General features: G+C 45.7%; 1 protein-coding gene across 1 annotated transcript in view; it reads right to left on the reverse strand.

The window, feature by feature from the left end:
• The window catches only part of GRIK3 (glutamate ionotropic receptor kainate type subunit 3), a 191,243-nt gene that overhangs the window by 44,064 nt on the left and 131,123 nt on the right, over window positions 1-16,056 (reverse strand). The window contains exons 6-8 of the mRNA XM_081016986.1: window positions 11,190-11,363; window positions 10,414-10,557; window positions 2,135-2,242 (exon numbers count right to left, since the gene is read on the reverse strand). Coding sequence (XP_080873112.1) covers window positions 2,135-2,242; window positions 10,414-10,557; window positions 11,190-11,363 — 426 coding nt within the window. The remainder of the gene's footprint in view (window positions 1-2,134; window positions 2,243-10,413; window positions 10,558-11,189; window positions 11,364-16,056) is intronic.

Below are 16,056 nucleotides of genomic sequence, written 5' to 3' on the forward strand. Positions count from 1 at the left end.
TTCAAAAGACTTTGTAAAAACTAACACAGGAGGAAGCTGGCATATTTCACAGTTTCACCTGTGGATTATCTGAGAACCCCTGAGTCTTAAATGACACAGTCTGCAAGGCAAGAAGCTCTGTATTACATTTTAAAAGAACCCCCTCCCCCCAAATCTACACAACCACACAAAGTAACCACACAACCTCATAACGTTTTACTGATATGAAGTAAAACTTCATTGCCTTGCAGGGGGTTGGACCAAACAACCCTTTGAGTCCCTTCCAACTCCATAATTCTATGATTATATTAAAACACCAACTAGACCCCTTTCAGAAGAGTTGATTGTTTATATGCAAAAGACAGTTCCCTCCCTTGGTCCTCTCCTTCATCCTGCAATAATCCACGTGTGGAAAGATTATTAATGGGTATGATGATGCAGGTGGCGCTGTGGGTTAAACCACAGAGCCTAGGGCTTGCCGATCAGAAGGTCGGCGGTTCGAATCCCCGCAACAGGGCGAGCTCCCATTGCTCGGTCCCTGCTCCTGCCAACCTAGCAGTTCAAAGGCACATCAAAGCGCAAGTAGATAAATAGGTACTGCTCCGGCGAAGAGGTAAACGGCGTTTCCATGTGCTGCTCTGGTTCGCCAAAAGCCGCTTAGTCATGCTAGCCACATGACCCAGAAGCTGTACGCTGGCTCCCTTGGTGAATAAAGTGAGATGAGCGCCGCAACCCCAGAGTCGGCCACGACTGGACCTAACGGTCAGGGGTCCCTTTACCTTTATGATGACACGCAAATGGCAAGCAAGAACCCCCACTGCAGTTTGTGAAGATGACTTGGCAAAAGAAATAAAAATACCCTACATGGGGGACCTACTTAAATAAAAATAAAAATCCCTCAACAACACTGTCCCGCTATCCCACCACTGCCAGCACTGCCACCATGCTAGCTGGATTTGTAATTACACATGTTTAATGCCTCCATAATCCGTTAACTTGCAGGAGGCAAGGAAGATCAGAAGCTCACCGCTAAACCTCAGGCAAATGTAAACTATTAAACATAATGCAAAAGTACATATCAGGATTTGCTCCTGGTTTGGGCACACAATTAATTCAGATTACCTATTGACTGGAATTTAATGTCCTGACTCCACAGAGATTTGACACAGACACTCTAAAGCCTTTCTTGAGCTAAGAGAGAGCTTAAGCACACACACTCGAGAGAAAGAGGGAGAGAGAAAGAGAGCGTGAAAATGTGATAAGAACTCGCTGGAAATGACGGAAATTAACTGAGTCCCAGCATCCTTGCAGAGCATACAAGAAGCTGTTAGGGAATTTTAATGCCACATGCTGGCCTTAAGTAACAGTGTCCAAAAATTATCTTGAATAAGCACCAGTGCTGGAAGAAATACGAACACCAACACCTTGAGAAAGTCTTGCAGAAGGTAAAAAAGTCTGGAGATATTTTTAGAATGGGATATATTTTTTCTCCCCTGGATGACCCAATTAAACGGATGTGAACATGGCAAGAGCCAGTGTGGTGCAGTGGTTAGAGTGGTGGACTAGGACCCAGGAGAGCAGGGTTCAAATCCCCACTTGGCCATGAAGCTGACTGGGTGACCTTGAGCCAGTCACTGCTTCTCAGTCTAACCTACCTTACTGGGTTGTTAAGGGGATTAAATGAGGAGGGCGACAGACCATGTATGACACATCAAGCTCCTTGGAGAAAAAGGTGGGATATAAATGCAATAAATAAAATAAGACATCTTCACAAGAACACCTCCCGTTTCCCAGAAAGCAGAGTTTACTTGTAGAATCCACAGAATTAGACACATTCCTGGAGGACAGCTATTGGCTAGGAGAGCTAAAATAAAACCTCCATGTACAAAAGAAGTCCACTTGCGATGATCAGATGCTGATTTGCTGATCTCACGGCAACCATGCAAAGGCAGTTAGGCTGAAAGATGGTGAGCTGGCCAATGGGATTTGGGGATGAGCAGGATTCACCAGTGCAATGCCATTGCACTCACCAGTGCAATGTCAACCCTTCAGCTCCTATATAGTTGTCAGGGTCAAGGGATAGTCTGGGGGAGCCCAGGAGAACTGCTCTGATCTTTGAAAAGAGGAAAGGAGGCTGTGAGGCAACCCAACTGACCTTTTCAAGCCCGTCTTCCTTGAGGCTGATGATGTCCAAGTCGAAATCCGTCCTCAAGCCACTGGTTTTGTTGAAGACGATGCGTCCAGTGAGACCTTCCCACTGGGCCTGGGGAAAGAAGGGGGGGACATTGGAGGTTGGGGGATGTTGACGAATAGTGGGGGGAGACAAAGGAGGCATTTGTCAAGCTCATAAATCACAATCTGCTCCAGAGCAGCACGGTGCTTTATTTTAATTACTCCTTCCACCATGACTCTGTCCCTGAAGAGCTTGATTAATTAATAATCACCCCCGATTGCTCATGGGACTGCAGAGGCTGGGGAACCCCATAAATCCCACTGTACTCTCAGCCCTGATTTACGCTCACCCCTTCCAGGTTGCTCACCATGGAGGGAAAATAATGTTGAGATTTTGGCCAGTCACAGTCCTGGGTAGAAAGACACACACACACACACACACACACACACACACACACACACACACACCACTTGCCTGGAAGAAACCACAAAGAGGTTTACACAAAAACAACAACAGTAAAATAAAGAAAAAAAATCCAAACCATACTTTAAACCATACAAAAGTTAAAACACAAAAACAGATAGCCTCAACTTGCTAAACACTTTGTCTAACCAATAATGTTTATGGCAGGCACCAAAAAGACTACAGTGAAGGAGCCTGCTTGATCTCCATAAGCAGGGAGTTCCAAAGTGTAGGTGCTGGCACACTAAACAATCGAGTTCTTTCAAATGCAAAATAGATATTATGTGGCACCTGTAGTACTGAAATTCTGCCATTTGAAGTGGTCACGTGGGTATGTGTAGGAAAGGGGTCAGCAAAGTTTTTGTGGCTGGAGCTGTTTCATGATGCTGCAGACACTGCGATGGGCCAGAGTGTGCACGTGTGTGCATGCACACATGTGCAAATGCTATTTCCGGTGCTCCTTCTGGTGCAGAGGAGGCGTGCACAGCTTCCCACTGGCTGCAGAAGCCGGCCAGATTCATGGAAGGCAGTCCCCTTTCTGTTCCGCACTGGTTTAGTGTGGCGAGAGCCAACCGAGAGGGTGGCTGGGGTCCCTGAGCAGGCAGTGGGGGTCCATGGGCCAGTTTAAAAACCCCCATGGGTTGCTTGTGGCCCATGGGCCTTAGGTTGCCAACCCCTGTTGTGGGATAAGGAGATCTCATCAATAAACTGGTTCCAAATCATTAAGGGCTTTATATACTAACAGTTGGTGACAGCAGTCATGAAATTAAAAGATGCCTGCTTTTGGGGAGAAAAGCAATGACAAACCTAGACAGCATCTTAAAAAGCAGAGACATCACCTTGCCGACAAAGGTCCGTATAGTTAAAGCTATGGTCTTCCCAGTAGTGATGTATGGAAGTGAGAGCTGGACCATAAAGAAGGATGATTGTCGAAGAATTGATGCTTTTGAATTATGGTGCTGGAGGAGACTCTTGAGAGTCCCATGGACTGCAAGAAGATCAAACGTATCCATTCTTAAGGAAATCAGCCCTGAGTGCTCACTGGAAGGACAGATCCTGAAGCTGAGGCTCCAATACTTTGGTCACCTCATGAGAAGAGAAGACTCCCTGGAAAAGACCCTGATGTTGGGAAAGATGGAGGGCACAAGGAGGAGGGGACAACAGAGGACGAGATGGTTGGACAGTGTTCTTGAAGCTACAAACATGAGTCTGACCAAACTGGGGGGGGGGGGCAGTGGAAGACAGGAGTGCCTGGCGTGCTCTTGGTCCATGGGGTCCCGAAGAGTCGGACATGACTAAACGACTAAACAACTAAACAACAACAATACTAACAGTCACACCTCAGCCTGGTAGCAAAGCAGCAACCAGTGAAAATATCTGAGAACAGGTGTTTTATGCTAACAGGGTCATTGCAAAGGGTCATTCAGCAACCATTTCTCTCCCACTACCACACATGTGAACAGGGCTTTCAGACCACGGCAGGTCCAGATGCAGCATCTTCAGCTTCCTCCCTCTCGTGTCACTCAGAGGCATTCTGTGTACACTAGGGGACCAGCACCCTTCAACAAAGCTACTTCCATGTTTCAGCACCTATCAATCAGCAATGATTTAACTGTGATTCCTGCATTGCAGGGAGGTTGGATTGGCGGCCCTTGGGGTCCCTTCCAACTCTACAATTCTATGATTCCATGAATCATTCTCCACTTTCAGCACCTCAGCAAACCTGAAATCACTGTTATTCTCAGTTTCCAGATCCACCAGAACAATTACACTCGATGTCATAAGGGAGCCTCTCCCCTATCTCTCTATCTCACACAGAGTGCCAATGGAGCAGGAGGCCAATGGGGCTGGAGAGGGGGGAGGTCCACCCTATCAAATTCCGTGCCAGCTTGTGACATTTGAGCTTTCGCATGGCCAGTCCTTGCCTGCACTTAATGAAAGCCGTTTTACATGCCGTGAACTTTAGGCCTGGTATTTCCCTGCTCCCGTCCATGAAATGCCAAGCCGTTAACAGGGTTTAGTGTTTTCCTTTCATATCGCAGTGAAGGAGGCACAATCTTTCATGAGGCTCCTTATGCCATAGTCGTTCCCACCACACGTCCTGGGGAAACCAAGCTCGAAATTACCCCAGTGAGCATGCTGCCCCACATCCCACGTTATGATTTCATACACAATGAAAATAAAGGTACTGTTAAGAAAAAGGAGACATATGTCAATATTTGCATCCCCCCCCCCAGCCTGTCCCTAAGTATTTGAAGATGATGATCCTATAATATTTGCAGCTGGCTATCATATATAACCTTTTAGCCTGCTGAAGTGGAGACCCATCTTCAAATATCTGGTGGGCTGTCACATTAGGGTGGTTCATAAAAATCCCTGCTCCAAAGGTCTTATCTTACGACACTAGGGATTATAAAGCTATATGTGAAATTTCATGCATATCAGTTAATACCTTGACCCTCCTCCATGAAAATAGCTGTTTACTCAGCCGTTTTCCTATGTCGTGAAGGCTGAAATTTCAATTCAGTGGGGCGGGGCAAGATATTAACTACAGTTTTATGATACGAATTATTACCATAACCAAGACTAAATAATACTATTTGGTGTTTATAACTGAGCAGAATGGAGTTACAATTCTACATATTGCAAACACAACCCTAGGTTCCCCCCAGCTTACTGTTGCTTGCTAGTAAGGGAACTATAAACTTTGCTAAACCTTAGACCCTAAGAGACTTCCAGGCTAAGGTCTCCCAAGATCTCCTGATTAAGTTGCAAACCCTGCAAATGATCAATCCATATGCCAATAAAGGCTTGAGAATCTGAGCATATGATCGAGCTATTCTTCAAAGGGCTTGTTTTGATCCAGCAGACAAAAAGCTCAATGGAGGTTTAGTGGATCAGAATAAATTCTGAAGAACAGTTTGCAAAGCAGGGGTAGATTTGGAGGCAGGCACAGAATGGCTATAAAACGTCTAGGCACTTTCCTGCTTGTGACAGAAGATTTGGAAGGTCTGGCGCACACTGGCAAAAGCAGCGCAAGTTGCTACCTCTGCAGTGGGAATTGTCAGCTTCTTTAACAGAGAAATGCCTTCTGTTTGGGGCCTCCCAAAGGACAAATGTTGCCTCTTTATGGTCTCTGCTTCTGGCAGCAGATTTTGCAAATGTGCAACTGGTTGAAAACACAGGGAAGCAACAGCCCTGGGCATAAAATAGAGCTCAGAGGAAAGAGGAAGGTGAATCTAAGGAACTGAAGACAGAAGCACTGTCAGCATTGTCACCTCCTCACTTGCTAAGAACATAAAAACAGCCTGTTGGATGAGGCCAATGGCCCATCTAGTCCAGCCTCCTGTTCTCACAGTGGCTGAACAGTTGCCTGGGGAAAACCTGCAAGCCAGACCCAAGCACAAGAGCCATCACCCCTCCAGCTGTGGTTTTCAGCAACTGGCATTTAGAAGCATTGCTGCCTCCAGCTGTAAAGGCAGAGCATAACCATCATGGTTAGTAGCCACTGATAGCCCTTGCTGTGTTTGCCTAGTTCAAGGAGCCAAAGGACCAAACTGATCCATAAGGAATTGTACTTTCAGGGAGAGGGAGAACAGAAGAGTGCTCAGGCCCTTTGCTCATTTTATGGCTTCCTGTTGCTAATGGATTAGCAATGACTAGCCTGTGAATTGCCCCCTTACTAGCTTCTCTGAATTGCCCCAATGTCAGTTTCTATTTCAATAGTGGATGCGGGGGGGGGGGGGGCAAGGGAAGGCACTTCAATTACTCATTACTTGCATTGTTTTTCCTTTTGAAAAAAACAATATTAAATTTGTACATCACCCTTCATCCGAAGATCACAGGGTGGTTCAGAACATAAAAATACAAAATGAGAACACAAAATACACCAAACCAAACCAATAACCCCCCTCCCACAAATATATTTAAAAGGTCATAGGATGTTAATCAGCCAAAGGCCTATTTAATGTTTTTGCCTGGCACTTAAAAGTGTATAATGAAGGGGCCAGGCAAGCCTCCCTTGGAAGAGCATTTTACAAATGGGGAGCCACTACAGAAAAGGCCATTCTAATGGTGCCCCCCCCCAGACTTCTCATGGAGGAGGCACACAAAGAAGGGCCTCAGATGATGGGTCTATATTGGTTCATATGGAGATATTCAGATATTGTGGTCCCGAGCTTTATGGGTCAAAACCAGCATTTTGAATTGGGCCCAGAAACCATGCAATTGGACCAGAATCACTATAATGTGCTCAAATTGTCTTGCCCTGGTGAGCAATTTGGCTGCTGAATTCTGCACTAGCTGAAGTATCTAAATCATCTTCAGAGGCAGCCCTACATATAACATGTTGCAGTAAACTAAACTAGAGGTTACCAGAGCATAGACAACAAAAGTTAGGTTATTCCTCTCCAGTTAGGGGTGCAGCTGGGCCACCAGCCAAAGCTGATGGAAGGCACTCCATGTCACTGAGGCCACCTGAGCCTCAAGTGACAGCAAATGATGCAGAAATACCCTCAGCTAAGTACCTGCTCCTTTAGAGGGAGTTTAATCCCATCAAGAGCATTAAAAGTTTACTGAACAGTGAAGTAGTTAACTAAATGTGGTATATAAAACTCTTGCTAAATTACTACCAGACTTTGAAAAGCTGGCATCACTGGATCAAGTTCACCAGTTTTGTTGAATTAATTAAGCTAAATAGTTTTAATTAGGCTTTGAATAAATGTGCAATTACTTGTTACTGTTTTGAATTTTACTGTGTTACTATATTCCTTAGAGAGCTATGCAAACTGCTATTCTGAATAATGCTTTTTATAGGGTAGAGGGCTCTGGGGATGAGTTTATGGAAGCAAGGGGGCTGTGGCCTGAAAAAGTTTGGGAACCACTGGTGTAGATATTCCATAAAACTTGAGTGAAGTGAGAGAAAAGGGCAAGCAGAGCAGCAGTCTGCTGTAGTCGGTTGCACTATTAGGAAGGAAGGAGACTTTAATTTGAGGCCAACATGTTTACACAGATTAACTCCTGGGCTTCTGTTCTTCTTCTGTCTTTGTCTGCAAGGCTCAAAAGAAACACTGCCATGGAGTGCCTCTAATTTCCACATGCATAATAGCAAGGTCAACCCTCAACCTCTTCCTTGGCAACCTGAATAGCACTCCAGAGCTTCTCTGTGTCTCTGTTGTTCTCATGGTAATTGCTCACACTTGAGCTGTGAATCTCTCATTTCTAGTCACAGGAGATCACTCAGAGTGATGCACCTTGAGAGAGAGGGTGACAGGTGAAGTGGAACTGAGAGCTGGGACCAGAGGTCAGCTGGCCTCCCCTCATTCAGTGGTGCTTGGCTGCTCTCCAGAAGGTCTTTGCTGAGCATCACTTGAATGAGGCACCAGCCTCTTCCTCAGTGAGATGGAAGCTCCTCAGCTTCCTTGGTGATTTAGGAGGTTGATGACCTGCCCAGTCTCACCCACTCTTACCTAAAGCTTCAGGCTAGTATCAGTCGCTCTAGTTGCCACCTCTTGAGATGTGGACACCAGCTTTTCATAGCACATCTAGGAGCATTCCCACTCAGCCCCATGCCAGTTATGCCACCTAGGGGAATGTTTATACAAGACAAACTTGCAAAAGTGCACCTGTGCATACACGCAACCTGTAAATCAACTCTCTGCCCTGGAAACTGGAGGCATGACCCAGGCAAGATGTTCAGTGGATTGGGCACTTTCAGGCCCCCTTGCCAATCAAAAAGTCAAGTTGAGATGGTGATGCTGGAGGGTAATGGAGAGGCCAGCCAACAGCACAGGATCTCCATTGCAACAGCATAATTTGCTTCCACAGTTTGACAGGCTCCAAGTAAGTCAACAAGGCTTCCCATTGTTCCTGTCTCTGTTGACAACCAGTGATGGGGGGCTGTATGCTTGAATCATGCCAGAATCCATAGACAGAGGTAGCCAGGTTGCCAACTCTGAGAACTCTGCACAAAACCACTCAAAATTGGTGATTGGAATCTTTCAGAGGTCCTATGGCTGTGATGCCTTTTGATGATTTCTTCCAGCAGTACACATTTTTAAGGGAGTGGCAGTCTACCATTAAAAAATAAATACAAATTCTTTGCATGGTTTATTTTCCAAGAGAACATCTCCCCGAAGTGTGTACTGGGAAGTTCAAACATCCCTGCTTTGGCCTCTTGCAATGGGGAGACTCAGTTGGCTTCTCTGCCTCTTGGATCCAAGTGATGCTCCCTGCATGCCAAATGCAGTCAGGAAAGCTGTTTAGGCTGCAGGCGAGGGAGATGGTAATTACCCAAAACACAGAGAAAAATGAAGTCCCCACTTCATTCCCCTGACATTCAGCTCACTCAAGTCTGTGGCTCTGCCAAAACAGAGGCGTGCCTGCTGCCAATTTTCCCACGAGAGTTTTTGAGCTGTTCACTAAGTGGTTGACAGATGCACCAAGTAAACACTCCTCAACAAGAGAGAAAGGTGGGAAGGAAAGGCAGCAGATGGTGTTCCTATTTGACAGAGAAAAATACCAGGGGTGGAGGGGAGGCTGATAGTTTGGCGGAAGTACTCCTGTGCTGTGTGCCAAAGGTCCCAAGTTCAATCCCTGGCAACTCCCTTGGAAAACATCTCAGGTGGAAGGAGTGGGAAAGGAGTCTCCAGGAGACTCTGGAGACCTGCTGCTGCCAGTCGGAGTAGAGCATTATGGGTAAGATAAACCAAGAGTCTGTTTCAGTACAGATAAGTTTTGTAAGTTCATGTGACAATAGGCCACCATTCTTTGTGACAGAACTCAGTAGCAGAGCATCTGCCTTACATGCAGAAGGTCCCAGGTGTCTCCAGGTAGGACTAGGAGAGGCTATTGTCTTATGCTCTGGAAAGCAGCTGCCAGTCAGTGTAGACAATACTGAGCTAGTTAGATCAAGGCTCTGACTCAGGATAAGGCAGCTTCCTACATTTCTATTAAAAGGATTTGCCAGAGAGATCTTCAGTGAAGCCATCTATGGCATTGTCAAAGTTTTGAAAGGCAAAAACATGGTGTGTCTAGCGGCTGGAAGGGGAAGCAAAGAGCCCTAATCTGTACATTTATATAGGTAGGTAGAGAGATAGAGAAGTTGGGGGCTCAGCACCAGCCATGGCTAGGCGTTGCAGAGACTGAAGCTTGTTCTACTCTTGTTTCACCTCTGTCCCTAAGATAAATCATGTTCCTTTGGTTGTGATCCAGCCTAGAGGGCTGGTATTTTACATATGTATGCTTAGTCCTGGGTTCTCCTGAAGAATATGGGCAGCTGTCTCTCAAAATAAAGGTGCCAGATGGGATTAGAAGCGACACTGGCACAAATGCATTCAGAGTCAGACTCATTGAGCACAGTATTGTCTAGACTAATTACACTGTCTATTCAAACTGGCAGTGGCATTCCAGAATGTCAGGATGTGTGTCCGTACCCCCAACCCACTCTATCTGGGGATGGCTGAGATTGAATTTAGGCTGTTCTGCAAGCTAAGTATGTGCACCTGGAGCTAATTATGACTTGTTACTGGGCTTAGGCTCATCTCCACCACCTGCCTAATTCAAAGCAATCTTTGCCTCCAGAAAGAGGCAATGGCCCAAGCAAAGATGCAGGCTCAGAAACTCCCGAGCTGGCTTTCTGCTAGAGTGAGATCAGCACCATGGACAGCAACAATGAAGATTGCCCAGGATGCAAATGCAAGAGTTTCAGGGCCATAGACAGCAATTCTGCAGCATTGAGCATGCATCCCTTCACTCAGGATGCAAAAGCAGGTTCCATCCGGATGCATTGTACTTCTTACCTCTTTGATGAAATTCATGAAGCGTCCACCAAACCGCCAGGCTTTATGCCGATGGCACTGGAGGGAGTTGACAGTCATCTGTGGAGCCCGTTGGTAGCACACGGAGACAATGTGGACGGCATCGTACAACAGGGCAGCATCTGTCTAAAATGAAGGGGAACAGGATTTGCTTTGATAACAGCTCTAGGAGCAAGGGAGCCTTTCACCTCCCAAGTGATGATGATGATCATGCCACCTCCACTATAAGAAATCCATTTTGGCCAAAATAGTCTTTGGTTCCAGCCTCCTTAGGTCAACTGAGCCATCTGCAGCATGCTGCTACTTCCATCTTGGTAGTCTCTGGTCCAGTTTACATGGACATCATTGAATGGCCTTCTGTCAAGATCATGCATCTGGAATCCTACAGAGGCAGGAGTAGCAGCAGCAAAGGGAAGGCAGTGAGCGGGGGAAGGATGAAACACTGTATCCCATTGCAGTTTCTTTATTCTAAATTGCCTCCTCCCAAAACACCTATTCCATAGAAGCTGCTGTCAAGATTTTGTGACATGCATTCATGTGTAAGGTGTAGTTCTGCTGATGATTCACAGCTGACTGTGTTAACTGCCCCCCACAGAGAAGCAACTGCTTTGTCTTCCCAACACATTGTCCAAAACAGAACCAGACAAAAATAGAGTTTGCAACAGTTTGACATGCAAACTCCCTTGCCTCTTGCCCTCATCAACACAGGTTTGCACCACACACTAAAAGGCAGGAGTAGTTTAAATGGGCCATCGTACCATCATCACCCCTGTGATCAACCCTGGCTCAGGCTTGGGGGCTGCCTGCAACCTCTCCATAGACCATTTATCAATGATGGCAGAGACATGGGGATTCTCCACGTTCAAGATGCGGAAGCCAGTCAGGTTCACTCCAGAGTAGCGATATTGCTCTAGATCCAATGCATAAAGATCCTTTAAAAAGAAAGAGGGAGACTTCATTTCAGCGCTTTATCTACTTCCCCCTTGACTTCATTTAGTTCTTTTTTGGGAGGGAGGGGCAGTCTTCAAAGGGGGGCCAAGTCCTCTGAGACACTTCACCACTCTTATTGAAACTTGGCTCCCCTTGAAATTCAACAGCTGCTCTGCCTGAGCAAATTCCCACTGAAGTTGGTCCTCCAATGTTGCTTTAGGAAAAGATTCAATGGTGTTTCCAGCTGGGAGGCATTTCCCTGTCTTGCATCAGTTAATTATGGTGCTGATTAATTATGCATTAATTCCAATAAGAGAATATTGAAAATGTTTGAAAGGGGGGGAAAGAAATAATTTGGAAAGTATGGCATTAAATCTTGTTATAGTTGCCACTTCCAAGCATCAAAACCCATCATTCTGGAATACTAGTATTGCTAATATTTTCACCATCTTGTAATTTTTCAAGTGCGGGGAGAGGTAGAGTAAGCATACAATTAAATTTTCTCAAAGCCACAAGCAGCCAAAATAAACCTTGGCAATGATGATGCTTCAGTCTAAAATGGCAGTCTATTCTATTCATGAGAGAAACACAAAGCCCATGGGAAAATGACTGACTGTTTCAGATTTGTGCCATCTCTGGTCTTTTAGACTGCCCACCCCTCTAAGAGTAGGTAGGATCTGCATGCGCAGTGGGACACAGGAGTAATTTGCCCACTGCAAATTTACCATTCATTGCATGTAGAACATCACGCAGAACACCACATCTCCGCCAGATAGTAACATTTTAGAATATCATTAACCATTGTACAATAACAGACTGAGTGATTTGTTCCAGTTCCAGTTCTCAGGCTGTGGGTTTTACTGGTTAATCCTTACTCTATGTCCCACTGGACAGCTGATGAGCAAATCTGAACCTTGTTTGGGGGAACCCAGTTAGCATCACTGCATTGGCCAGGATCTGGCAGGAGAAGTGCAAGCATTGACTGGATCACCAAATTTTCACCCACTTCCCACATGTACAACCCAGAGTTTCTCATCTTACATTCAGTAAACTGGATGGAGAAAGAAAAAATGTGGTATTTTTTCTCTTGATCATCTCAGACTTCTACAAACAGGCCTGGTCCCCGACCCAGAATCCTCCATTTCTGCCTGACAGGAGCCTCTTGTAGTCGGAAGATGTGCTCTTGGACATCTTCCAGTTTGAGACCAATACACATTACAATGTTAGGAAGAATTTCCTTCAAGTCCTCAAAAGACTTTTCTTTATTTTTATTTAATTGCAGGGGCAGCCCAAATACATTTTGACACCAGAGGGCCCCAAAATGGCACTCTCTCCCTACTAGGGAAGAAGGGGTGAAAGAAGAGATATACCAGGAACAAGGAAGGAAGAAAGATCAAAATTGGGATCTGCTGCCCCTGTGGATTCTGCTGCCTGAGGTGGTCACCACACCTTGCCTCATGGGTGGGCTGGCCCTGTTTAATTAGTAGCCTGTTGGCTGTCAGTGCCAACAGCTAGAGTGCTCAGTATTTGAAGACCACCATCAAAGAGGAGCTAAGATGTTTCTTGACTTTATGATCCACCTCCACTGTCTGCAAGTGAGAGAGCAATAAGTGGAGGAGAAGTGGAATGGGAACCATTCAGGCAAAGTGCTGGCAGGGAGCCCAGGCCTGCCTCTTGGCAGTCAGTGTGCACAGGGGGCATTTGCAAGTCCCACTTCAGTGCACTTCCTTAATACTTCCCAGGGCTTTGCAGAGCAGAGCTGGAATATTAATTCCTGCCGTCAAAGCGAGGTCTGCACTTCAGGAGGTCTGCAGTTTAAACCTACCACAAACTCATCTAAATGGGGCTTGAAAGAGAGGTGAGTGAGGCGGTTGCTCTGCTTCGCAGGAAGGAGCAGGAACAGCTGACCTCAATGGAAGGGAAAGGAAATGGCACTCAGCAGCATCCCAGTTAACATTTGGCTGGGAGGACACAACAGCACTAGAAACATCTGTAAAGAGAAGTTCTTTTAAACCTGTATCTCATGCTAGTGAATGGTTGGCCTGTGAGCCAATCTAAGGCAGAGCCCAGGGAATTAGCAAGGAATCACACACACACAATTTCCCAGCTTCAACAAAAGCCATAGCTACTGATGGTGCCAAGGTTAGAATTAACCTGGTTTGGCTTGCTGGTTGGCTTACTTGCTTGTTTGATTAATATAACACCTTTTTCTCTAAGGAGCTCAAGGTAGCACCCATGGTTCTTTCCCTCCTCATTTAATCATTCCACCAGACATTTCCCAAATACAGTAATCAGGAACCACAGGTGGGGGCTAAAGTCTTCACTTGTTGGTGGCTAACTCAGACCCTGCCCCCACCCCTGGGCTCAGACCAGAACTTTTGCCACTTGGTCAAAGAAACAACTTGGAAACTCTTGAATTAAAATCAGCTCCACTATTCTTTTTCACTTTGACTTTGCCCTGACTGGTTTCACTCCTCATTTCAACCGTCCTCATTTAATTTCCACAACTACCATGGCTTCCTCAACCATGGCCCTCAAGATGTTTTTGGCCTACAACTCCCATGATCCCTAGCTAGCAGGACCAGTGGTCAGGGATGCTGGGAACTGTAGTCTCAAAACATCTGGAGGGCCGAGATTAAGGAAGCCTGGTTTAGACTGAGAGGCAGTGCCTAGCACAGCTTTGTGGCAATGTGGGGATCCAAACCCTGGTCTCCTGGGTCTAGTCTGACATTCTAACCACTACCCCACAACGGCTTTCAAATACGAATTTGTCTGGAACTTGTCTCAATCAGCTGTATTGCAACTTGAGTGCCATTCCCCTCAAAAGTTCTCGTCTGGCTTGGAATGTTAAATGAGATTCTGCATAAGCTCAGCCAGCAGTCAATGGACCAGGCACTTAAAGCTAGCTTGTATTGATTGCTGTGGAACTACATGAGCTAGTTAAATGGCACGTGATTTATAAAACAAGGCTCTGCTGCATGAATAAGCAAACTGGGTGTGCGTGTCTGGGGCAGGGTGCTGAACCATCCACATTCACTGCATGATCAACCATACATGTGGCCCCAAACCACAATTCCCTGGAAGCAACTTGATGGTACACGTGGACCCAGCACCATCACCACACATGATCAGTTAGGAAAGAGCTCCAGGAAAGCTGGTGAGCTTTTTCTGAATGTAAATGGAGAATGATTGAAAATGCTGAGCCATCTCTGATCACAGCCAATGCTGATACCAGCTGCAACATTTCTTTAAGGCACACATACAGATGTGCACAATCAGAAGGAAAATACAGAGGGTGAAACATTGGGGCTTCCAGGCAGGTCTATAGCCAAAGCTGTTTGCGTTTTGTGGCTAGTCATTGGCTGTTGCTTACATTTTTGTATTGCCTTCTGTTGGATCACAATCCATTTTCTCATTTCACAAAGCATGAATCAAAAATCTTAACAGCATCACATAAATATTTTGATTAAAAACTGCACATTTCAAAAGTTCACAAACAACATATTCTAGTTCTTTTATTTCCTAATTTCTTATTTCCTTCTGTTCTCACGATTTCACCTGATGCTTCTTCCATCCTAACAGCTATTAATAAATTAATTACCATTTCATGATACTCTGCTGTCAAGAATACCTCTTGCACATCCCCAAAGGATTACATTTTTGTGTGTGTCTGTGGCTATGGGACATAAATAGTCACAACAATGAGCAGTTGCTTGAGGCAGGTCCCATCTGCGCTGTACATTTAAAGCAGTACAATACCACTTCAAACAGTCAGAGTCAGGATGATCCTGGGCTACACACCAGCATCCCCCAAACTGGTGCCCTCTAGACGTTTTGGACTACAGCTCCCATTAGCCCCAGTATCCTATGGCTGTACTGGCTGAGTCTGATGGCTTATACTCCAAAATAGCTAAAGGGCCCCAGCTTAGTGAAGGCTGCTCTACACTTTCAACGTTTCTGTTTGGTAGAAACAGTTGCTCCCTTACCTTTGTCTAATGCCGACCTGTATTGCTTGCTTGGTCCACTGGGGACCTTTTAGAGAAACACAACAGACTAATTCCATCCCCCCTCCCAGGGGCCTCTTATGGCAGAAATGGCAGCTCCAAAGAGAACAGAGCCTGGAGCAGCAGCTGCTTAAAATATCTGTCCCACGATACAGCTGTTATTTCAGGGAAGTGGCACTAATTGTAATTGCTTATCTATTAATTTATTATAATTCTTTCTTGCTCTCTCCCCCTCCCACACACTCCTTCTTCATCTTCACCTCCAGGCTTGTACTTGTGTGCAAAAAAAAAAGTTCACAAGACTCAGCTGGGCCTGATTAATAGGAGGTTATCATGGAGTTGCGAGAAGCTGTTGCAAATAGATAACGGTGGCAGCAGTAATTAAAATGTCTTTTCATTTTGGTGGAAGGATGGAATGTTAAAAAAATTAAATGTGGATGTTTCCAGGGATGTGATTTTTTTTTTGGGGGGGGGGCGGTGCTATCTGGTTCTGTGACATGGTCTGAGAGTGTGTGGAGCATCATTCTTGCTAATACTAAGGAGGTCTGGGGGTCTGTCCAGGACCTGGATGGGAGGCAATCCAGGAAGGAATTCCAGGTGTGTGGCCTTGAGTTCCATGACAACAGGAGAGGAGTTTATTAAAGAAATGAAGAGAGGAGAGAGCAAGATGGCAGGCAGAGGCCAGGATTTC

This window comes from Podarcis pityusensis, assembly GCF_964106645.2.
Source record: "Podarcis pityusensis genome assembly, chromosome: 8".
Classification (NCBI taxonomy): domain Eukaryota; kingdom Metazoa; phylum Chordata; class Lepidosauria; order Squamata; family Lacertidae; genus Podarcis; species Podarcis pityusensis.